Source organism: Sphaerodactylus townsendi, linkage group LG06 (assembly GCF_021028975.2).
Source record: "Sphaerodactylus townsendi isolate TG3544 linkage group LG06, MPM_Stown_v2.3, whole genome shotgun sequence".
NCBI classification, from domain to species: Eukaryota; Metazoa; Chordata; class Lepidosauria; order Squamata; family Sphaerodactylidae; genus Sphaerodactylus; species Sphaerodactylus townsendi.
In genome coordinates this window covers 127,002,823-127,028,457 of record NC_059430.1, presented here as the reverse complement: position 1 = coordinate 127,028,457, position 25,635 = coordinate 127,002,823, and the positions used below count along the sequence as shown (strand labels likewise).

Below are 25,635 nucleotides of genomic sequence, written 5' to 3'. Positions count from 1 at the left end.
TTAAAGTTCAATATTCACTCTTTTTTTTCTCCAAATACAAAAAGCCATTACATTTCAACTCAACACAAAGCATGTGCAAAGTTACAGGAACTTAGACATTGTATAAAAAGTTACACATTTAAGATGATCCCCCCCCCCCCCCCGTTTGTTTTCTCTTCTCCTGAACTGAGCAAAAAAGGAACTGTTACTTCGAAGGAACTATTAACAGCTGCTAACATAGTAAAAAGTTACAGAAAAAATCTAAAAAGAAAAAAGAAGAGGGAGTCGTAATTACCATAAGACAGCCACCTCTTCGCCCTCTCTGGTTTGTTATTTGCAGAAAAAAAGACAGATAGAAACACCTCAAAGACGGGTGGTCACAAAACTGCAGGAGGAGCTTCCAAAAGTGCCTAGAATTTATGACTGCTAGCTGAGCTGTGCGGGGTGGGGCAGAAAGAGAAGGAAGTGGCGAACCTTCAGAGAGGCAGCCGAGCTACTGTAGAAACCGTGGACTAAGAATGCGAGGGTTGGAATTCTAGCTTCTCTGAAATCGAGAGAAATTGTAAAAGGTAGCGGGGTGGGGAGAGAATTGTCTTCATCAAGGATAAAGAAATGCAACTTCCTCATGAGGGGTGGAAGGAAGGGAAGGAAGCATGCCTTTAGCTGTACAGGTCAAAACACAGCTACCCTCAGGAACTACAGAGAGGAGACAAGGGCAGAGAGAACTTCCCTCCAGGGTCCCGACAGTCTGAAATGCCTCACACGCCACAACGATCGGCTCTCTTCGAGGATCAGGTGTCTATCACTGGGCGCTGGAGCCTCCCTGCGTGCCCGTGTAGCTCCCGTAGTCGTAGCTGCCGTAGTACGGGGGCCACTGGCTCTGGTTTTGATAGTACTGGTTCCATTGCTGGGCGTACTGCAGGAGGAGGAGGAGAGTCAGAACTGTGGATGTCAGCACCGGCCGACAAGCATCAACATCTATCCCCCGCTACCCCACCAATTCATCAACCCACTCATATGCACCTCTAGCTGTAATTTAAGGTAGGCACCCTTAGAGTTCTGACACAATGAATCTGCACAGCCAACCAAATCTCCAGGGGCCAATCAGAAGCCTTGCTGGGCAGAATCCCATCTGGTCCCCCCCACTTCCTAAAAACACCCTGCAGGCACCAGGAAAGGTGCCAGTGCATATCATGATACCCACGGGAACCCTGCTGGGGATTTAACATAGTGGGCAAGGGGAAAACCACGACCGACACTTTAGACGTGGCCAAGTTGTCCCCCTCCAAAACCGCTTCGGCTTGTGTTGCCAACTTTGATGTGTTTGTTGTCCATTTAGTGGAGAAATGGTTTACCGGAGACTGAGCAAAAAAAGAACTCACAAGCACAGAAAGGGATTCTCCTTGAATTCCAGTTCATGCACAGGACGGCACTACCTGGAGACAGGTCAGTGATGCCACCTGATAGAATCCGCTTCACTGTTCTCATTTCCTGTTACTTTATTCTGGTGTTGGGAGTCACGGGGAAGGTTGCAGAAAAGAAGCCTTGCCTCCAGCTATTTTTCTTCATTCCAAGACAATGGGAATTACAAACAGTAGAAAAGGAATCTCTGCCTCTAAGCTTCACAGCCTCCAAACATCACCTATCCCAGAGGTCTGCAACCTGCGGCTCTCCAGATGTTCATAGATTACAAATCCCATCATCCCCTGCCAGCATGGCCAATTGGCCATGGTGGCAGGGGCTGATGGGATTTGTAGTCCATGAACATTTGGAGAGTCGCATGTTGCAAACTCCTGACCTATCCTGTTTCAAATGTGCTCGTTTGGGGTTTTTTTAAGGATCTTCCTTCGAATAGCTCCTAGCAATATTTTAACTGAAGCTCATAATAATTGTGGTATGTTTCTACCACTTAATGAATTTTACAGCTGAGCCGGGATTTGAAGCCAGCTCTTCCCAGCCCAATCCTTGGCCCTCAAGGACTACAAAAGAAAATGACACTCCATCCCATATCTTTGGGGCCCGTGGCAACCACAAGTATCTCCCCCAGCAACCAGGCAAAGATTAGCATCCCCCAAGACCTTCCACAAAGCAGCCCCCGTTGGATCTGGACTGGCCCCTTTCCGCCTACCTGTTGGTACTGTTGGTTGTAGTTGGGCTGATTGTAGGTCGGCTGGGCCGGAGGGGGAGGTGGGGGCTGGGTGTAGCTTTGGCTGTAACCGCTGTAACTCCCGTAGTTGTAACTTGGAGCATAACTGTCACATGAGGTTTGCTTAAATTCATGGTGGCGGGTTGTAGGGCTGGGTGTAGCTTTGCTGTAGGGTGGAGAAAGCAAAGAAATGAATTCCGGATTAAAAAGAAAACTTTGGAAAGAACAGGAGGGAGTAGCGAGGCCAGGGAATGCTTGGGACCCAAATAAGAGTATGGATTTATACCTTCTTTTCTCAACCTTAAGGAGTCTCAAAGCGGCTTACAAACTCCTTTCCCATCCCCTTCTCGCAAAAGACATTTTGTGAGGCAGGTGGGGCTGAGAGAGTTTGGAGAGAACTGGGACTAGCCCGAAGGTCTCCCAGCAGGCTTCATGCAGAGGAGTGGAGAATTAAGCCCAGTTCTCCAGATCAGAGACCACCGCTCTTAGCCACTACAGCAGGGGTGGGCAATTATTTTTTCCAAGGGGCCGCATAAGAAACAGAAAATATTGTGGCGGGCCGGGCCAAAAGGCAGGGGGGCCAGTCAGGGTCATCCGGCAGGCCGGATGTGGCCCACAGGCCGTATAATGCCCAGGTCTGCACTACAGCATGCTGGTCTAACGTCTGGGGATGAATAAAACCTCTTTGTCCCGCAAGTGTCATGGAACAGCCACGTTTGCCTTGTGGTATTCGTGGCGCTGTCTGCAATACCTCACACATTTTTTTGAACATATGAAACACAGCTCTCCCTCCTCCTCATCCACGTCTCGGGAATCTTCAAACCACCTACAGAAAGCAGATACTCCATCTTTTTTCCTAAAAGCCCCCCGTAAACATCCACCGCTCCCTCTTCCGGGAAAAAGTACCTGTTCCATGTCAGCTGCGTTAACTTCCCCCTGCAAAGATTTCGGTGAAGGTGTGGAAATTCTGCCAAGAGATTTCCTGCACCCCCTCGACTGTTCATGCAGAAGGAGCGACACTACACAGATTTACGTTTGCAGTGCAGAAGTACCCTTCACCTCGGCTGGATGAACGGGAGCCCAAGCCCTGCTCTGGCCAAACCAACATATGAGCTGCTTTCCAGAGTTGTTTCCTAACAGGTTTATGGACCACAGTCATTTGCACACAGGAACAATGAAAGAGCAACTGTTCAAGGTTAAAGTGAGGAGGGGGAGCCCATATATCCCATAAAGCATTGGCCTTTCCCCAGACACCCCCCAGCACCCACCTGTGGCCCTGGGTTGTAAGAACTGGGAGGGGCGTTAGTGGCTGGGGGAGGTGCCGGCGGGGCAGGGGGGAGCGAGCTGCTGTTGCTCTTGTAGGTGTTCTGGTTCCGAGCCGGGCTGTAGCTGCTTGGCTGCTGGTTGTTGCGGCTGTAGTTTCCCCGATTGTTGACGCTGCTGCTGCTGCTATTGTTGTTGCTGTCTCGGTTCCCGCTTCCCCAGCGGTTCTGGTTGTAGCCTCCGCCCCTGTTAAAGCCTACAGTGAAGAAGCCACAGTTAGGAGCATGGAAGCAGAAGCCACGTTCAAATGTTACTGAGCTGCAGGTTAGATTTGGCTTTCTCTGTCTCCCCCCGGCCCCTACTTCCCCCATCTGTCCTAAATGATGGAATACAGCCTATTCCAATCAGCTCAGCCCCACCCTGATCTTTCAGAGCAAGCAGACGGCAGAAACAGGCCACCAGAACCAGTGCGGCATGTAGAGGCCCATGCCTAGCTGCGGATGGGTGCCATGCGGAACCATGCTTACACGAAGCGCTAGCCATCCTTTCTTGCCTTCCCATACAGATGCCGCTGTCCAACTCACTAAGACAGAGGTCTGCAACCTGCAGGTCTCCAGATGTACATGTTGGTACCATAGGATTTGATTTGGACAATGTTGGGACTGATAGTGAACTGCATATTTTCAATCAGATCCGCGAAAGACTGAGGGATCTGGAACATCATCGTTTCTATCCAACAAAGGCGGCTGTATGCTTTCCTCGCTCCCCCGGAATACAACCAAGTTACAGACCAAGAGCTAAATATCTCTCATCTCTGTTACCCATTAACCAATGTCGTGCATTCATGCTAGCACGCCTCAATATTTTCCCATCAGTGGAAACCTCAGGGAGGTACCTCCAGATCCCTAAACATCAGAGACTATGCCGTTGTGGATGTGGATCTATAGAAACCGTAACTCATATTCTTCTGGAATGCTGTCTTCACAGTAACCTGCGCATGATTTTAATCCACCCTTTGTTGCCTCCAAGACTTGAGCACTCCAAGTTCCAGACCACCCGCTTTCTGCTAAGTGACTGCAATCCATCGATCACCTTGGCAGTGGCTAAATTCTTGGAAAGCGTTTTAAACACCCGTATTTAAATGTTTTTAAAGTTTTCTCTTTTAAATGGAAACATGCTAATAATTTATATGCCATTAAAGGTTGAAATGAAAATGAAATGAAATGTACATGTTGGCCATGCTGCCAGGGGCTGATGGGATTTGTAGTCCATGAACATCTGCAGACCCCTGCACTAAGATGTCCACAAAGCCTGGCTGATGTTGCCCTTGCTAGTCACACCAAGAGACGTCCTTAACCATTTCCAGCCTGGCATCAATGTAACAAGCGTAGCTGTGGCTAATGCAATGCCATGCCAGCTTTGTTTCATAGCCAGGGTTATTATCGATCCTTACTTTTACAAATTTTATTGTGGGACGTTTTTACATTTGTACTGTACGTGTTGGCAGCCCTTCTGAGTCTGGTTTGGCAGGGAAAGCGAGGTACGAGTTTGACAAATAGTAATAATTAACCTTCCCTTATGTACACTGGCATGCTATTTAATTGTGGTTATGACAGATAAAACTGTGGTCAAGTGATCTGCCTCAGCAGAGTCGAACTTTGAAATAAACCAGAAAGGTGTTTTGGTGCACAGACAGAGCAGCTACTCGGCATATTGAAAGCCTCAGGTTCAACTGAAGGAATCGCTTGCCAAAAGGATCAGGTCAGAGGTGATGGAAGCACCTTTTGTTTGAGGCCCAGGAGAGCTGCTGCCTGTCTGAAAAGACCAGGGGTCTGCAACCTGTGGCTCTCCAGATGTTCATGGACTAAAAATCGCACCAGCCAATTGGCCATGCTGGCAGGGGCTATGGGAATTGTAGTCCATGAACATCTGGAGAGTCGCAGGTCGCAGATCCCTGGAACAGACAATACTGATCTTGACACATATTAGAAGGCATTGTGGGAAGCCAGAATTCCTTTTCCCAGCTGCCCCGACAGTCACATTAACCCCTGGCCGGGCCCTGAAGTTTTCGGGTACTTATGTCATCATTTACACTTTTAATATTCACATTTACACTTTTAATATTCACATGGTTACCGATACCCAAGTGAAACAAGGTCTGCTGACCTCTTTTCTCGCAGCACAACTGTTCTTCCTTCTTTCTCTTTCAAAATCCTGACTCGTGCTTGCACATGTCGGCTGCCATTCGTTCTTTTTAAAAATTGATGCTTCGGCTGGTCCCAACGGCATGTGGGCACGTTTGAGTGTGCACGTTCAAGGTCGTGGCTAGGCTGTACTGCTCGTGGAGGCGGCATGGCGTCAGAGCCCTGATGCTAGTGCACCTCTGGACTGCTGTCTCCCCTCCCCCCGACTCAAAACAAACCTCAGCTGAATGCAAAGTGCTTTTAATCATTGGAGCCCTAGGGTGCTGGTAACAGTGCCTCGGTATACAAAAAACCTGACAGGCCCTTAGCCCCTGTGGGACCCCTATGCTTCAGCCTAGTCAGCCCTATGGGTAGTACGGCCCTGCTGTCAGCACTTTCTCCCTGTGAATGCAGACCACGGACAATGTGATACCAATATTCCTTTGGCTGGGCTTACCGCCGCCGCTGCCGCCGCCACCGCTGTTGCCGCCGCCGCCACTGTTTCCTCCTCTGAAACCTCCACCTCCGCCACCACGGTTTCCTCCTGCCGGGCCCCGGTTGTCAAAGCGCTGAAAGCCACCACCGCCCCGACCCCGGAAGCCGCCTCCTCCTCCGCCGCCCCGGTTGTCAAAGCGCTTCTCAGGCGGCGGGCCGGCCTTCTTGCCTTCCTCGTTGTACTGCCTCACCAGCTTCTCCGCTTCGTCCCGCTGTAGTTCAATGTAGATCACCGAGTCCAGAAAGTCGCCCCCTTCAGGCAGTGTGAAGTTGGCTGGACACAGAGAGAACAAACAGAGATAGGTCCATCAGCCCCACATATGGGAAAAAATCACAGACAGTGTGCGATGTCCCCCTAGGACTTCAGAAAGGAAAGAAAAAGGAGACCAGGGAAGGCAGAAAACAAATGGGAAGATCAAGGGAAAATCTACCATTATCACAGGAGAAGAAGAAGAGTTGGACTTATATCCCCTCTTTCTCTCCTGTAAGGAGGCTCAAAGGGGCTGACAATCTCCTTTCCCTTCCCCCCTCACAACAAACACCCTGTGAGGTAGGTGGGGCTGAGAGAGCTCAGAAGAACTGTGATTAGCCCAAGGTCACCCAGCTGGCATGTGTTGGAGTGCACAGGCTAATCTGAATTCCCCAGATAAGCCTCCACAGCTCAGGCGGCAGAGCAGGGAATCAAACCCGGTTCCTCCAGATTAGAGTACACCTGCTCTTAATCACTATGCCGCTGCTGCTTTTAACCACTACGCCATTGCATCAGGAGCTAATGCAAAGACAAGGTTACACGCCCCCATCTTCCCAAGACACTGTCAAGGGATATTCTATTGCAGAAGTCCCCAACATAGTTCCCAAGGATTCTTTAGAAGTGGGTGGGGCTTTTGTCCAATAAAGCTATCAATGAGCTTTGGAGATCTGATTGGCGATGCAGATTTTTAAAAAAGATGCTGCTTTGGCAGCAACGTTCACAATACAGAGATGCTCCAGAAGAAACAATGGATTCAACATCAAGCTGCTTGGATCCTGATGCGTGACTGAAGGTAAGCTGCGGTACCCACTTTGGAGCTGTGGCCACCAAGCTATGCCACAGTTCCAAAGGCTCCCACCAGCTCAAAAACTTTGGGGACCCCATTCTGTGGGTTTCAGGCTGTTCAGGCCAGTATCTCAAATGGCAACGTAGCCAACAACTTGTGCAACCAAGTTACAGGGCTGGAAGAGATGGGAGTCGTTGTTGGCCCTGCCCGCCAGCCTTTGCCTCCACCTGTACTAGCTTCCAGTCACACGGCTGAGAAGAAGAAGAGTTTGGATTTATATCCCCCCTTTCTCTCCTGCAGGAGACTCAAAGGGGCTGACAATCTCCTTGCCCTTCTCCCCTCACAACAAACACCCCGTGAGGTGGGTGGGGCTGAGAGAGCTCCGAGAAGCTGTGACTAGCCCAAGGTCACTCAGCTGGTGTGTGTGGGAGTGCCCAGGCTAATCTGAATTCCCCAGATAAGCCTCCACAGCTCAGGCGGCAGAGCTGGGAATCAAACCGGGTTCCTCCAGATTAGATACATGAGCTCTTAACCTCCTATGCCACTGCTGCTCCCTCCCACGCCACTGCTGAGATCCAACATGCCTAGAATAGGGATGGAGTTCGGGAGAGAAGAGCCTTCTTTAGTGCACTGGGCATTTAGGCGTAACAGATATGGGTTTCGACGCTCCAAAACAAGCACAGCCAGCTCCCCTCTCTCTTGGCGCCCAGCTCCCATCACAGGGCTGTCACAAGTGATGTGGCCAGAATACACCCGGTTAAGCCACTCAGGCCGGGGTGGGGAAGTATTCTGACTCCAGGGCACCAGAATCAAAGGGCCTCCTCTATGCAGAACTGAAAAAGGGAGCCTAAACATAACAGTGGGGAAGACGCGTGAGCTGGGGATTTGCCCTGGCGGTTGGAAACTTTTCAGTGTTTCCCAACCTTTTCGACATCGTGGTACCCTTGACCTCGCTCTTCATATCTCAGGGTACCCCTGAGGTTCATTTGATATTTTTTTTTTGCATTGTTTAGGGTTTTTTCCATTTTTGGCCTGTAGGTGGGGGGAGTGGCAAGCAGGGGGAGGGGAGGGAAAGCAGCATTGACAGCCGCGTTGTTTGTTTGCCTAAATTTGACATGGACTGGGGGGATTTAAAGGGAGAGCTCCGTTTAAATCTACCCCCCCCCCCCATCCACACCGAATTTAGGCAAATAAAACAATGCTGTTTTCAAAATTCAGTACTCTTTACAAAGGCCTGGAAACTGCCCCCCTTCAAAATCCATTTGATTCCGGTGGGTGGGGGGCAGGTGGTAGCATTGTCATGGTACCCCTGGGACGTGCTCATGGTAACCCAGGGTACCACGGAATCCTGGTTGAGAATCACTGGTACGTGGAAGGGCTTTGGTCTCATTCTGCCTGCCTCTGTTTCAAAGAAAGGCTCCGCCCTCTGGAAACAAAGACAGACTGCTACGATGTAAGGAGGTTCTGCCTGGGTGAGTGCCAGATCTTGCCTAAGGCTGACGTCCACCGTCCTTTTGGACTCAGTGGGACTTAAAAGTCAAGTTAACAAGAACAGAACGGGGCTGAAAGCCCCACTTTCTAGCCTGACAGATCTGAAACCTTAGGGGAGTTATGCGTCAGCCGTTGCCAGGAAAACCCGCGGTTTTTTTGTGCCACGTAATGCAGCTCCAAGGGACAATATCTACACCTTCAATGCCTTGTGTGTCCTTATTTTCCACAAAAGGTGCCAGGGACAGAAGGGAATGCATTCACAACTATTTGGGGGGGGGGGGGGGGGGCAGAAATAGTAGGAGGAAAAATAAGCAAGAAAGCTAGAGTCACAAGGGGTGTGAATTACTGCCTGAAATTTTACCAAACAGGCGCTGCTTCGCCAGGGTTGTACAGGTGTGTGAAGCCGCCTCCCCCACTTCCAGGATCCTACCTTTCATTTCTAACACTGCGTGATCGGGCACATCCTTCCCTTCCTCATCAGTGCGCTTTATTGTTCGGTCATTTAAATCCTCGTCCGTGGGACAAATTACAACAGCCTTGCGCTGGAAACCTTCAAAGGGGCGCATTTTTCGTCTCTGGGCAGATCCGTAAACATTTGTCTAGCGACGGGGACAAAAGAAAAAAAAAGAGGCAGAAAAACTGGCTGTTACTCGGTTGTTTTTCCCCTGTTGTTACCGTTGTTTAATTTATTTAAATGGAACAAGGCGGCCCAGCTGAAGTGCAAACCGGAGACCTGTCAGTTCCCCTACCTGCCCGCAAATACGGAAGCAAGCGCACACCTCAGCAGCTGCGGGTACAGGCCCTTGAGTGGCCCCATCCCTGACAGCTAGCCTACCTTTAAGGCTGTCTGCCCCAAAGGAATCAGCGGACAGCACACCAATATGACGCAGACTATTGCAATTCAAATGAGGTCTCCAAGGAGAACAAGCTCCACTTTGTTCAGAAAGAGAACACAATTTGCATTTTGAGGAGGAAGCAAGAGAAACAGGCCAGGAGTGCTTCAATTCAAGAACCTCTTATTTAAGCGGTATATTATTGAAACCCCTGAGTAGTACAGTCAACTCCACATCAGAGTTTGCAAGGTCTAGTGCAGGGGCTGATGGGAATTGTAGTCCATGAACATCTGGAGAGCCGCAGGTTGCAGACCCCTGGTCTAGTGAGTGGACCGGCCACTTTCCCAGGCCAGTTTTCACTGACAGGCCTGCCCCTGCTGGATCAGACCAGAGGCCCACTCGCTTTATCATTCAGTATCTTACAACAACCAGGAAGTTTGCAAAGCGAAGAAACAGGGTTTGAAAGCAACAGGGCTTCCATGATTTGTACCGCTGCCTGCTCTTAACAGGGCACCTTCTCCAGAACAAGTCAGGTGGGTGGGGCTTTTTGCTGCTGCAATCCTATCACTCCTTGGTGACCTGTGTCCAGTACTCCAGACACGACTCACCTCTGCCTAGCACCTCTAGCCTGAAATCCACATTTAGATGCGCAACTCACCTTCGTCCAGGTTTTCAACACGCAACTTGGCCCCTTGTCTCCAAGCACTATGAATTATCACAACTTTTCATCACCTTGTGGATTTGGAGGGGAAAGGAAGACAGAACACGCCCCTCTTTCCAGATGGTATGACACATGAATTCATGTGGTATGGGCAGTCAGTGCGTCGATACACTGCACAGCTTTTTGGAAGCGCCAGAGAGGGGTGGGCCCACGGCATGAAAAGTTCAGTACCTGATCGAGGATGTAGTTGCGTTTCTTCCGGGCCGCAATTTGGATCAGGCGGTTTAGGCACTGAGTGGCTTGCTGGATAAGGACATCCCAGCGGCCGGCATAATTGCGCTGGCGTCGAAGTCCCATTACCTGAGAAAGAAAACAGGCTTTGTTAGAGTAGATGGGAGCTCTGAGCATTAATGTTTCCAGTGGAGGGGAGGGAAGGAATCCCAGCTCCAAGAACTAGAAATGTTATTTGATGGAGAGGCTGAATGCCAGGGGGTCTGTATGGGGATTGAAGTGTGTTATGATTGGATGGTAGCTGTATCCTAGGGAGCAGAGCTAATTGCTTTGTGGAGAGAGAGGGTCGTGTGCGGCGGGGACAAGACAGTCGACTGGGTAGTTTAATTAATTTAATTTGATTTGATTGTGCTCTTTCTACATGTTGTTCACCGCCCTGAGCCCTTCGGGGGAGGGCGGTCTATAAACCCAATTAATAATAATAATAATAATAATAATAATAATAATAATAATAATAATAATAATGATAATGATGATGATGATGATGATGATGATGATGATGTTAGCATTTGTTAACAGCTGCATGGGTAATATTGGAAAGCTGGAAAGCATCCTATTGGAAAGCTGGAAGAGATCTAAACACAGAACTCTGGGAAGACAAAGTTAGAGAATATACTACCATGGCCAAACTAACAAATTTTGTAAACAGATGATCAAAAAAAGTTTGATGAGAAATGGGAACTGTATTTTTTATATGAGGCTGAATCCATTATGTAAGATTGATAATAATAGTAAGATTATTAATTTGTGAATGATTAAGATATAAGTAACTGATTATTAGATGCCTATTGCTTTTTGGAACAAATGGTTGGAAGGTAACAAATTTTAAAATTATGGAATGTTCTCTCTAAATGATATTAGTGTTATAATTTTAAGATCCAATGTATTAGAATGTATATAACTTATGAGTAGCTGTATTCCTTCTTTTTTCCCTTTCCCCTTTTCCTGATCTATATTTCCTGTTCACGTTTGTGAATTATACTTGAGAAAATTAATAAAAGTATTATTTTTAAAAAAGATTTGGCTGGGTGAAAAAGTGTGAGAAATCTGTGTGAATGTTATTAGCTTTAGTGGCAAGTTAGGAAATTAAGCTCCTGTGGATGTTATTCACCTAAGTGGCAAGTGAGAAAATAAACTTTTTGTGGTGTCCCAAGACAGACATCCTTGCATAAATCAACCAACAACAATCACACTCAGTATCTGATCAAATCTGAGAGAACATCCTGGTAGATGAGGAAGTGTCAGAACTTCTCCAGCATTGTTGACAGGTAGACTAAATAGAAAGGGAGTCAGTTTCTATAATGTAGTGCAGGAAAAGAGACAACAACGTGCACACATGCAGAAAATAGTCCTGCCAGATCCTTAGATCCATCATGCTAAATAAAGGGATCAGAATTCTATTGTCAACTTTACTTATGCTTATCTTCAGGAATTAGACATTATTATTTTACAGAACCTGCTTGCTTGAGCTTTGCTTGTACCTGAACCTTTTTTTTTTTTACTCTGTGAAAGCTTAAGGTTCTTCAGCTCGGGTTTCAGGTACTTTCTGCTTGCCTGTGCAAACTACAGCAAGCAGGAAGCACTCAATTCCCACCCTACTATGGTGGATTCCTGCGGCAACCACCAATATAGTGGATTCTCCACTAGGCGGCCAGCATGTTGTGCTGGTAAGTGGGTGGGGGGGATTCTTGAGTGGAGGTAGATTCTCAGATGGGGGGATTCTTGGGTGCTCGGTTCACAGGAAAACACCATGGTTTCCATGCAAATTGTGCTGCCTCCTGCTGCTAGGACCCCAGTAATCCCAGCTGGGCCCAGCAACCCCCCGTGTAAACGGCAGCAACACGGTTCAATTTAACCCATTAGTGTTGCCTGTGCAGAACCAACCCAAATATAAGAACATAAGAACAAGCCAGCTGGATCAGACCAGAGTCCATCTAGTCCAGCTCTCTGCTACTCGCAGTGGCCCACCAGGTGCCATTGGGAGCTCACATGCAGGATGTGAAAGCAATGGCCTTCTGCGGCTGTTGCTCCCGAGCACCTGGTCTGCTAAGGCCTTTGCAATCTCAGATCAAGGCGGATCAAGATTGGTAGCCATAGATCGACTTCTCCTCCATAAATCTGTCCAAGCCCCTTTTAAAGTTATCCAGGTTAGTGGCCATCACCACCTCCTGTGGCAGCATATTCCAAACACCAATCACACGTTGCGTGAAGAAGGGTTTCCTTTTATTAGTCCTAATTCTTCCCCCCAGCATTTTCAATGAATGCCCCCTGGTTCTAGTATTGTGAGAAAGAGAGAAAAATTTCTCTCTGTCAACATTTTCTACCCCATGCATAATTTTATAGACTTCAATCATATCCCCCCTCAGACATCTCCTCTCCAAACTAAAGAGTCCCAAACGCTGCAGCCTCTCCTCATAGGGAAGGTGCTCCAGTCCCTCAATCATCCTTGTTGCCCTTCTCTGCACTTTTTCTATCTCCTCAATATCCTTTTTGAGATGCGGCGACCAGAACTGGACACAGTACTCCAAGTGCGGTTGCACCACTGCTTTATATAAGGGCATGACAATCTTTGCAGTTTTATTATCAACTTTGCAGTTTTATTATCAACTAACCCATCCTGTTCTTTGGGTTCAACTAACAATTCTAAAGCAAGAGCCCTTGGTTGAAATAAAAATAAGTGAAGTAAAGCAAGAGAGGCAGTGTACCACACGTCACTTCAGAATGCACAAACAGCAGTTGCTTTACAAATGCTACATATGAAGGGGTCTCAGAAAAGAACAAAAATGTTACAGGTTTGAGAAGAGCGTTATTTCAATGTATTTGTGCATGGAAGCTCAGCGGATGAAGAGTCGGGTGCTGTGGATTGTGCGAGAATCAGTTACCCTCATTTTGTCCATGATGGCGTTTGTTCCCAGGATGTTGTATTTCTTGGCCGGATTGGCTGCCGCGTGCTTACTGGCCCACGTGGTCTTCCCGGCAGCAGGCAGCCCCACCATCATCAGGATCTGAAAGGCACGAACGGGGCGCATGCAAGGGAGGATTAAAAAGGGCTCCCCGATTAGCTTTTCAAGGGTAGGGGGAATGGGTAGCCTCACTGCATGGATAACGGGTGGCAGCAAGGAACAGAACTCAGAAGGGGGACATAGCCCCGTTCCAAAAGCATGCTTAATTCTGGGATGCTGTGTGGTTTCCGGGCTCTGAAGATGCCAGCCACAGATGCAGGCGAAACGTCAGGAGAGAATGATGCTAGAACACAGCCATACAGCCCGGAAACCACACAGCACCCCAGTGATTCCGGCCATGAAAGCCTTCGACAATACATGCTTAATTCCTCCCAGCTAGCCGGGAGGTTGCTGATTGCCAGATCTGTTTCCATTCCAGTGAGGGGAAAGAAACCTCTTGAACGTGAGGAGGGGGACTGCTGTTAAGTACTGGGGTTTGGGGAGGGGTAAACAGCTGCTGCGTAACTAGGCTACGTTTCTTTATTCTGGGTGCATTTTTGAGGCCATTTCTTTCTCTCAACAGCTGGGGACTTAACAAAGCCAGCAGCTGCTCAGAGATGACAGAGAACAGTCTAAACATCACTCGGTCAGAGAGCTTCCAGGTGTTATAACCCAAATCAGGCAGGATCAGCTCTTCAGCAGAAGCTGCATGACAAAAACCATGACCAAAGTTTCATCCCGTTGGCCTCCAAACTTCTTCTGCTAGGTCAAGACCTCATGCTGAGCCTAGTCTGACATCAAGATACTCCACCACCCCCATCCCAGAGAGCCCAGGCCTCCCTCTTCCTTGGTCACCTACTTCACATTCTGTTTTGCTCTTTGGTCCAATAGTACCCCGGACTCGCTCCGACAGGGGAAGGTGTTGGATGAAGGTGAAGCCCGGCGGGACGGGGAAGAAAGCATCCTCCCTCTGGCCGAAGTTGAACTCAATGGCACAGTTCTTCACCAAGACGTGAGGGAAGAGAGCCCGGCCGCCCAAGGTCTCTTTCCGCAGCCGGTAGGCCACGCCGAGCCACCTTCCGTTCTTCATGAAGGACATTTCAACATCATCACCGCACTCGAAATCCTAAGGCAGGGGAGAAGCCATCAGTCGGAGGGAGGGGAGGAAGGAGGAAGGGAGGGAGGTCAGATAATTAAATGAAAGTTGCCGGCAGAATCAGTGTCAGGCCCCTTCCGCACACGCAAAATAATGCGTTTTCAAACCACTTTCACAACTGCTTGAAAGTAGATTTTGCTATTCCGCACAGCTTCAAAGAGCACTGAAAGCAGTTTGAAAGTGCATTATTCTGCATGTGCGGAATGAGCCTCAGACTCAGAGACGTTAAAGAGCTCCGTGCCAACCACACAAGCCCCAGTAATCCTTCCAAACGGGCACACCCCTTTAAAATCCCTTGCATCCAGGAATGCCACAGCTCAGGACAAGGGAACAAACGGTAGCTTCCAAAATAAGCCACAAACCAGGCTTACCACGAGGCAAGTGATGACGTCATTCTCAGTGAAGGTTTCGCCGTAGTTTTCAAACTTGCAGTTGGTGGATTTTTTCCCAGTGCCTCCGTAGCCGTAAGAGTAAAGTTCCTCACCTGAGCAGATGAAACAAGGCATTAGAGGCTTGAACGTGTCATTGTGCGGCTGACAAAAAAAGTGGCCGCTACTCAGCCTGCTTCTTTTCTTTTTTCAGCGAAAAATTATTACAAAAAACTATTAGCTGGTTTTTCTCCATATGGAGTTCAAGGCAGCTTACAATGGAGATGGAACACACAGAGAAACCCGTAAATTAAAATCACAAACCCCCGAAATTAAAATTGCTAATAAATGAACCAGATGCAGTCTCAAACAAAACTGCCTTCAGCTGCTTCCTAAAGACTGAAAGCCTGCTCTCTCACATGTCGACCAAATGAGCTTAAGAACTAACCTGCTGGATCAGACCAGAGTCCATCTAGTCCAGCACTCTGCTACTCGCAGTGGCCCACCAGGTGCCTTTGGGAGCTCACATGCAGGATCTGAAAGCAATGGCCTTCTGCTGCTGCTGCTGCTCCTGAGCACCTGGTCTGCTAAGGCATTTGCAATCTGAGATCAAGGAGGATCAAGATTGGGAGCCAGAGATCGACTTCTCCTCCATAAATCTGTTCAAGCCCTTTTTCAAGTTATCCAGGTTAGTGGCCATCACCACCTCCTGTGGCAGCATATTCCAAACACCAATCAGGCGTTGCGTGAAGAAGTGTTTCCTTTTATTAGTCCTAATTATTTCCCCCTGCATTTTCAATGAATGCCCCCTGGTTCTAGTATTGTGAGAAAGAGAGAAAAATTTCTCTCTGTCAACATTTTCTACCCCATGCATAATTTTATAGACTTCAATCATATCCCCCCTCAGACGTCTCCTCTCCAAACTAAAGAGCCCCCAAACGCTGCAGCCTCTCCTCATAAGGAAGGTGCTCCAATCCTTCAATCATCCTCGTTGCCCTTCTCTGCACTTTTTCTATCTCTTCGATATCTTTTTGAGATTTGGCGACCTGTACATGTACACCTCTGAAGATGCCAGCCACAGATGCAGGTGAAACATTAGGAACAAGATCTACCAGACCACGGCCACAAAGCCCGGAAAACCCACCACAACCAGAACAAATTGATTTTACAACTCCAGTTTTATTTAGCAGAGACATGCACGCCACTCTTGCTCCTGCTCCGCCGGTCTGTCTCTTACCTAGCTGGGTGCTACAGGAATCCAGCGACCAACCAATCCGCACGACGTGAGGATCAGGTTCAGTGGGAGGAAGATGCTTAACAGAGATTTCCTCATTTATCTGGGGACAAAAGGGACAGTCAGTTGAGAGCAACTCCGACGTTACATTAATTCCCAGCGGCACGGATGGATTTCTAAAGAGATTCAACCAGTTAAAGATGTCTCTGAAAGCTTTTAACAAGAAGCAAATGTAGCACCTAAGGCAGAGTTCCAAGATTTGGGAGGACGGGCAATGAGGATCAATGCCTTTCAGAAATGCCCCAGAGGGAAAGTTTCTTCAGTAAGAAATCTGTGTGCTTAAACAGTGTGGTCTGAATACCAATCAAGGAGTGTAAGTACCACGCTACTCAACATGGTACGGCAGCAGTTTCAGCTAACAGAACTCCAAAGTAAAGGATGAGTATGTGAGTGCTAGGAGGCATCAAGTAGCTTCTGACTTACAGCAACCCCAGGAATGAAAGAACTCCAAAATGTTCCAGCATTAACAACATTGCCTGGGTCTTGAAAACTGAGGGCCTGGTCTTCCTGTATTGCGTCAATCCACCTCTTCCTGGATTTTCCCGCCCTCTTTAGCTTTTCTTGGCATTACTGTCTATTCCTGTGACTTTTGTCTTCTCATAATGTGACCAAAATACAATAGTCTCAGTTTAGTCACTTTAGCTCCTAAAGAGAGTTCAAGCTTGATCTGATCGAGAATTCATTTATTTATCTTTTTGGATGGTTCACAGAACCCCTCAAACTCTCCTCCAACATCACTCATTTATCTTGGGGGGGGGGGGGGTCCCAGTACCCCTCAAACTCTCCTCCAATATCGCACTGTCAGAAAACAAAATGTTTTTGTGTGAATTCTTGTATGATATTAAAAAGATGCAAAACTGAAGCAAAGAGAACTCAGACGAAGGTGTCCCCTCTTGCCATTTTTCAACACGTCTTCAACCACCAACATGCCATACAGAGAAATCTGCTTTCTTCGTACAGACTAGCTGAGAACAAGCCAACTCAGACTGACACCCTCAACAGCACTCAAGTCAAGAGGCACGCTTCCTTACCTTCATCTCGAAACAGACCCTCCCTCGCCATGCCCCGTACGTGGCTCGGGCACCTGACCACAAATAAGCAAAACCCTCTATAGTCAGAGGGTAGCCACTGTATCGGTCCCGGGCAACTTTGAAATGCAGATCACAATTATCTGGAAGGCAAAACCAAAGAAAGCATTTGAAAAAGTCAGCGAGGACTTCTGACCGAGATACCTGCAACCCCAAGTCCTGCGCTAACCACAGCTTTGAAATCAATGCATTTGCACTGATTTATATCCCACCTGTCCCCCCACAACTGGGACTCAACGCAGCTTAGGATTTATCTCCTCTGTTCTGCATTCCTCACATCAACCCTGTGAGGTAGGCCAGGGTGAGAATATGCCCAGCGAGCCATCATGGCAGAAGTGGGGATTTAGGCTCGGCAGTTCCCAAAACTCACAGGTGTCGATGGCCACCAGCGTGTCATCAAAATCTTCCTCATCGTCCTCAGCAGGCGGCTGAGGAGATCGGCCCCTGGAAAAAAAACACACAGATTCACACCCCATTCATCCCTTTAGTCGGACCCAAGCGGCAGCCTGCAAGGCCATCTTGTGAACGGTGTATATCACAACTTTACAGCAATCAGGTCCCCACCCTAAGTCACTGAAGTCCTGCTGGAAATAAGCTTCTGGCCCCTTTGCCTGAAAGTAAACCAGCCGGCTGCTCCACATCACCGCTGTTCATAACCAAAAGCAGGGGTTCGCAGACAAGCTTGCTCTGAATTTGCACCCTGACCTTGAACTGATTTCATGCACGTCCCGTGGCTTTTAACTGAACTTACTTCAGTCCGAGAATTTAAGGCCAAAGTGTTGGTCGAGATAACGACCCAATTTGTTGCAAGGTATTACGGATTAAGCTCTGACCTGGGTGGCCCAAGCAGACCGGATCTCATCAGATCTCACGAACCAAGCAGGGCCAGCCCACTGAGGAAGGCCAGGGTTGCTGCTGCGCGGAGGCAGGCAACGCCAAACGATCGCTGTCCCTCTCTTGCTTCGAAAACCTCTGTGGGGGTCACTGAAAGTGGGCTGCCACCTGACTGCGCTTTCCTCCCCTGTTATAAATTAAACTGCACTGCGCCTGTTGTGCCTTCCAGTTCTGCGATCCTATTCCTGCTGCGCTGTTTGTCAGAGATCTTTGCTGTGTGACTGAACTGCTTTTCAAACTTTGCAATTCGCCTGAGGCCTCAGAGAGAACCCGCACGCGAAGTTGATCCATCAACGTCCTTATTGTCTACTCTAGGGGTGGCCAACCTATGGTGTTCATGGACTATAACTCCCATCAGCCCCTGCCAGCATGGCCATGGGAACTGATGGGAACTGAAGTCCATGAACGTCTGGAACACCATAAGTACCCCTTGTCTACTCGGTCTGACTCTCCAGGGCCTCAGGCAGAGGACTATCACATCATCTACAACCTGGCCCTTTGAGAACGGGCTCTTCTCTTGCAGCTTTGATGTGCTTCTTATTAAATAGCCCTTCTGCAGATTTGTGTGAGAGGGTAGCCAGTTTCCTACTAGGGCACTATAAACTTATTAGGAACAAGTGTCAATTTTAGGTACCAAAAAGTTATAATATATGCATTTTTATAATGTTGTTTCTTTTAGGTTTTGTATTGTTTTTAAATGTTAAACAATTGTGACTCCTTTTAATGATTAAATTGGGTTGTACTTTTGAGGCCTATAGATGCTTATGTATGCATGTATGTATGCAAGTATGCATGCATGCATACCTAGTCCTTTTTAAGTGGATATACCAGGGATTGAACCAGAGACCTTCTGAATGGCAAGCAGAGGTTCTGCTACTGAGCTACAATCCCTCTCCAGGAAAGGTGGGCTACAAATGCTTGGTAAATCTCTCTGCCTGGGGTGCTTCCAAGATACCACTGCCAATTCCTCCTAAATCCTCCTGCCCATCACTTGTGGGTAAAAGAGAAGTGGTTGAGGCAGGACAAGAAACAGCTGCAGACGTCCCCCAAAGATTTGCCTGAACACACCTTTTATCATCTCGGTGTTCGTAGTAACCGCGGCCCCTTGATTCTTCGAAGGGCCTCTTCCGGCCTTGCTGTGGTTGCTGCTGCCAGGACTGAGACGAGTCTGAAGAGCCAAAGCCGGAGGGGGGCGCGTTGTAACTCATGGCAGAGGCACCGTAGCCAGAACCAAACGTGTTGTAGTTAGAGGCAGGTGGGCTATAACTCGAGGCTGCTGTGTTATAGCCCTGGGCCAGCTCCTCCGGCTTCACTTCCAGCTTCACGTCTGCATTTAAGCACCAGATACCATATTTCACTGAACAAAAAAAGCTATTGTTTCTGAAGATAAACAGTAAAGCAGACTGGCAATCAGTTTCCTTCCAAGAAGGAGGAATCACTGACATAAACCCAGGAGATGTGCAGATGAAGCCTTTGTTTCTCAAACAGCTTGGCTCTAATCCAACATTTGAAGAAGTTTCATAGAGATCACATACATACTTAACTGCAAACACAGTTACCACTAATTTGCCTATTTAATTGACGTCATTGTGTCACAACTCAACTGTCCTCTGCTAAGCTGGAGATCAGGCTATGTGGACAAAGAGACTGGGGGCTACATAAACCAAATCTGGCCCACTGAATTTTATGGGACAAAAGTACATGAACTAGAAACTCAGACATGGCCGAAAAAGGGCAACATGAGCTCCATACCAAGACGTTACGTATTTTCTCTCGTATCAACAAAAGGCTTTTAAAAACCCCTGGAAGCGCTAACAGTGATTGGCCCTTTTTGTATAATATAACTTTTAATTTGATCACGGAATGAATATAATTCACAATGAAAACCAGAGAAGAAGAAGAAGAAAAAAGATAACTTAGGAAAAAAGCTAAGAATAATTAAAAAAAAACACAAAGGGAAAACAAAAGTAGGAGATTGAAAAAAAAGAAACGAAAGAATGAGAAGGCTCCTTCTTCAGTCAAACAGCACGCTGGACCCACTGATGCTAGCTGTTATCAGAACCAGTGGGTTGTAAATTAACCCAGTCTAGTTCACCTGTCAAAATTAAAGGTCTCCGGAGTTTCTGAAGAGGCTAGAGCAAACCCAATCTGTTCTAATGATGGCTAATCACCCCTTTCAGTAAGCGTAGCTGGGAGCTACTGAAAATTCTACCATTCGAAGCACCATTTTCTCCACAAGTCCATGTCTGGCCCATGCCAAAAGAGGGAGGGCACATAGGCAATTCACAGCTGAACCATATGACCACCTGTGCTCTATGGCGTGACCTCCACTCACTCACTCACACAAATCATGTCAACAGTGGTTCTGCAATTTGAAAACATGAACCACTTTCTTTGGGGGTCATGTATTTATCTGGCAGAGGGAATTTTAAAATATTTATTACCTGGTTTTCTCCCAAATCAGTATAATCTTTTTTATATATATAAAGGTTTCTCTTTAGAGTTACAGGCTGTTTCAGTCAGATCGAAGGCAGGAATAGCATCACCGCAGCTGCCCAAGCAAAAGAGCGACGCTTAACATGCTCTGTCTTACCTGGACGTAAACCAGGACGATCGGGCTCTAGAGGCCTCCTCTCATATCCGCATTCGTTCTCCTGTTTTATGTTGCACTGCTCGTAACTTTGGTGGTATCCTTGCAGGTTGTCCTGATGCATTCCGCCGTGGATGTCATCTTGAAACAGAAAATGCAAAAACATGGACTAGCGGTACTTTCCTACTCCATTCGTACTAAACCCAAAGTCTAACCTAGAAAGTACTCTCCCTAAGCGTCAAAGGGCCAAAACCTTTCCCAGAATTGTTTCAGAATATTGAGTAAGAGGAGAGCTACAAGGCATTAATCTTCTGAAGCTGTTTCATACATAACATACACTGCTTCAAAAAGCACTGATATTTTCAAACACCCCCCCCACACACACACACACAATCTTATGCACTTCTTCAGACAGATGCCGTTTTATATGTGCTAGACTAGATTTAAGTCCAGTAGCTCTTCAGACACCAACCCAGATTTTCGGAGTCAAGGCTTCCTTCATCAAATACAGAGTACTGACTCTCAAAAGCCTATTCTCCAAAAATCTTGTAGGCCTCTAAGACACTACTGGACTCAAATCTAGCAGATGTACTGCTACACTCTGAAACTCTTTTATAAATACATTTTGTACTAGTGGGTCAGGTTTATTTCACATGCATTTTTAGATCAATCCTCTGTGCAGGAATCACAGGGGAAACAGCCACAACACTGCCCAAAGTAGAATAGATCTAACAAAGTTTTACTGTTCCATTATACTGCCAGTTTGAAATGGGATCAGGATAGCAAAGCTGTGACTGCATGCAAAAACCCTCTCACATTACGAGTCCCACAGAAACTGAATGGCAGGGACACAATGCCCCTCTCAAACGTACATTAATCCCAACAAGAAGGGTTGGGATTTATATCCCACCTTTCTCTCCTATAAGGAGTCTTGAAGCAGCTTGCAAATTTCTTTCCCTTCCTCTGCCCCCAAAAGTCACGTGGATGGAGAGATGGGGCTGAGACAGTTCTAAGAGAACCATGACTAGCCCAAGCAGGCTTCATGTGGAGGAGCAGGAAAACAAATCCTGTTCACCAGATAACTCACATGAAGGAGCGGGGAATCAAACCCAGTTTTCCAGACTAGAGTCCACCAATCTTAATCACTAAACCATGCTAGTCTTTTCCCCAATGGCACCCTCCACACTCCAAAGGCATCCATTCAACTTGCTACAATCTCTAGAACTCTTCTAACGCTCTCTTCCCAACTTTGTGAGGTGGGGGAGAACCTACATGGGACTGTTGTCCATTATCAAGCACCTCCCTCATCTGTAAAATGGAACCGCAGTGAGCAAACTTCAGCCTGGGAACATCTACTTGCTAGAGCCCTACTGAAGTTTAAAATTGCCAGTTACGATCACAGCCTAACTGATGGATGTTCAGTTCTCCTGGGCATCCGTGCATGTTTAAAAACACGAAAAGTCAAAATGCTGGATCAGCCCAGTGTTCTGTACAAGCACCTCAGTGAACAACACGGCCTGGGTGGCCTCCACTGGATATTGGGAATTTGGTCCACCTGGAACCAAGAAGCAGAGACCTTGGCCCATGCATGCAACACTGCAGAAATCCAAAGCCCCACAAAATCTCAAGCAATGGTTTCTTTGCATAACAGTCACGGGATTGCTTGTCTACACTCATGTTGCGGTCAATACTCAACAGGTGTTTGTGCAACCAGCTTCTCAGTTGCCACAACAGCTGTGCTACCTAGGGGACAAGAGCAGAAAGGGAGTGTGCCAGGAGCATGCAACGCCCTGCGGCCTGGAGGGGAGGCATTAAGCCTTTCAACCAGAAGATGCTCCATGGCTTGTCGTTTATGCGGGGTTCCACTGACAGAGTATGTGGGAAAACTTCAGGAAGATAATAAGTATCCTTAAGTGAAGGGTTGCTATAAACAGGCAAACCTGGAAACACTTCTCATTTCTGGTTGTTGTGGGTTTTCCAGGCTGCGTGGCCGTGGTCTGGTGGATCTTGTTCCTAAAGTTTCTCCTGCATCTGTGGCTGGCATCTTCAGAGGTGTATCACAGAGGGAAGTGTAACAAACTTCTCTCTGTGTTACACCTCTGAAGATGCCAGCCACAGTTAGGAACAAGATCTACCAGACCACGGTCACACAGCCCGGAAAACCCACAACAACCAGTTGAATCCGGTCACGAAAGCCTTCAACAATACATACTTCTCATTTCATCAAAACAGCATTCTGAACGTCAGGCAATGCCAACGCCACTAGGATTGAGGGCACTGCAATCTTGCAATGCATGGCCTGTACATTACCTTGGAATGACTTCTTCTAGCTTTGTGTACAGGAAACGAAGCAAAAACCCAGCACTGCCCTTTCTCAAACCTAGAAAACTGCACGAACAAAGCAACTCAGGCTACAACTTGGGGAAACCTTAGAAAGTGTGAGAACCAATCATCAGTACACAGTCACCGCAACCTCTCAACTTCTACTAGAAAACACTCCCTGCCCTGGCCCAGTCAGACTATGTCCAGTGCTAAACTAGGTCCTCTATTTGCTTATCTAGCACTGTGGTTCTTAACTGGTGGTACAAATACCAGCAGTGAACTTTTCATAACAACTACTGAGCGCTTGTTCCATCCCAATAATACCGCTGCTGTGCTTTTTAATTACCTTTTGTCTGTTACAGTTACCATACCAAGAACATTTCTTATCAACGTCAATCTTACATCGCTCGACTGCTAATGAGATTTTTATTTTTGCTTGTTTGTGGTTAAAAATACAGCAATAAAATTTACTCCTGGTGACAGTACTGCCCATTTTTATGGCCATACTATACAGATGAACAAATATAATAACTGAAAGCCCTTAAATGTATAAACTTCCTTATTGGACAAGTGGAGCTTTTATTTCTTTTATGGGGGGACCCAGGTTCTTGATAAGAACGATCAGCAGAACATAAGGGAGGGAAACTTGAGAACCATGGATCTAGAACAGGGGTGGGCAATTATTTTTTCCATGGGGCCGCATGAGAAACAGAAAATATTGCAGAGGGCCGGGCCAAAAGGCAGGGGGGCGAGGCGCTTTTGAAAGTCCCGCAGAAGCCGGCGGCCAAGGCAACCGGCTTCTGCGGGGCTTTCAAAGATGCCTCGCTCCCCAGCGCGGCAGGGGGGCCAGTCAGGGTCATCCGGCGGGCCGCATGTGGCCCGCGGGCCGTATAATGCCCAGGTCTGATCTAGAAGGTGCTCACCAAATCAGACTTGCATCAGGGGATCTTCATCCACCTCACAACACAAAACAGCAATCAAGACTCAAAAGCCCCACCAGTGAATATTTATGATTTGTTCACTTCTTCATTTATACCCCACCTTTTCCCCCATAGGGAATCCAAAGCGGCTTGGATTGTCGAAGGCTTTCACAGACGGAATCAACTGGCTGTTGTGGGTTTACTGGGCTGTGTGGTCATGGTCTGGTAGTTTTTGCTCCTAATGTTTCACCCGCATCTATGACTGGCTTCTTCAGAGGCAAGGCTAAGGTAAGATGCACTTCTTATTTATTTCTAATGTGTTTTGTTATTGGCTATCAAGAGATTTAAGAGTAGGTCTTAGCACTATAATTAATTTATTAGAATGTTTCATTGTATTACATTCTAAATTTCTGTAAGCTGCCCCAAGCTTGAATTTGGCCGGGAATGGGCGTGATATAAATTTAACAAAATTAAAATAAACAAAAAGATGCCAGCCACAGATGCAGGCAAAAGTGTTAAGAGCAAAGAATTACTGGAACAAGGTTGCAAAGCCCGGAAAACCCACAACAACCAAAGTGGCTTCCTTCCCATCTTCTCCCGCACTTTTTCTTCACAACAACCCTCAGAGGTAGGTCAGGCTAAGTGTCTACAATGCCCCCAAAGGCACCCAGGAAGCTTTTAGTGCAGAGTGGGGATTGAAACCTGGGTCTTCCGGATCCCAGACCAACATTTTGCCTGATACATCAGGCCATCAGCCCCCAAAAAGGAGCTGCACGCAGGAAGCCACCTTGCCACATCTCCTTCTATTGCACAGGTACACACATCCCCCAGTCTCCTACACCAATTTCACCTAACAAACACCTGCCCCAGAGGTCCATGCGCCTGCCACTTTCACACCTACAGAATAATGCCCTTTCAATTCAACCCCAATGCCTTTTTAAGTGGATTTTGTGGGCCTCGGTGCTTCTGCACAAGCCAAATAACGCCCTTTCAATCCACTCTGCGGGCAGGTTTTCCTGTGTGGAGCAGCAAAATCCACTTAAAGAGCATAGAGAGTGGGCTGAAAGTGCCTTATTCAGCAAGTGTGAAAGTGCCCGAGGGAAAGCGGCACTTTAAGCGGATTCCGTCCTTCCACACAGGGAAACCCGGCCGCAAAGCGGATTGGAAGCAGATTAAAAGGGCACCATTGGGCATGCGCAGAAGCACGGAGGCCCACAAAGTGCATGGGAAGCGGATTAAAAGCGCGTTGTCCGGCGCGTGCGGAAGCGCAGAGACCAACCCGCTCCCCGCACAGATCCCCCCCTCAGCGGGCGGAGGAGCCCCGCAAGCGGCGCCCAGTCGCCCTCACAGTGTCCGTCCGACAGCGGATCCGGCGCTTCGTCGCTGGCCTCCTCGGCTTCTAGCGCCGCCTGCAGCCGCTCGGCCAGCTCGGCTTTTAGCCCCCGCGTGTCGAGGCCGCGCCGGGCCAGCTCCTCCTTCAGTTCGTTGACGCGCAGTCTCCGCACATCCATGACCGCCTCAGTCGCCACCGAATCGCGACCGCCCGGCCATCGAGCCTCCGTTCCAGGCCCGGCTCAAAATGGCCGCCCTCGCCCTCCTCCCTTCCCGGGACGTCACCGCCATGCAACGGCCGCTCCGATTGGCCGGCGGCTGTGGAAAGGATTGTAAGGCTCGCTTTGATT

At 47.9% G+C, this 25,635-nt stretch overlaps 1 protein-coding gene across 1 annotated transcript; it reads right to left on the bottom strand.

Moving 5' to 3' along the window:
• Nucleotides 1–25,567, bottom strand: HNRNPUL1 (heterogeneous nuclear ribonucleoprotein U like 1). The gene is given in 16 exon segments (XM_048499109.1): nt 1–895; nt 2,108–2,260; nt 2,262–2,291; nt 3,394–3,644; nt 6,029–6,340; nt 9,025–9,193; nt 10,320–10,448; nt 13,262–13,384; nt 14,181–14,447; nt 14,849–14,961; nt 16,083–16,182; nt 17,171–17,310; nt 17,598–17,671; nt 19,190–19,448; nt 20,715–20,852; nt 25,302–25,567. Coding segments are annotated over 16 exon segments (2,535 nt in total). The 5' UTR covers nt 25,465–25,567; the 3' UTR covers nt 1–781.
• Between the last annotated feature and the right edge of the window lie 68 nt (nt 25,568–25,635).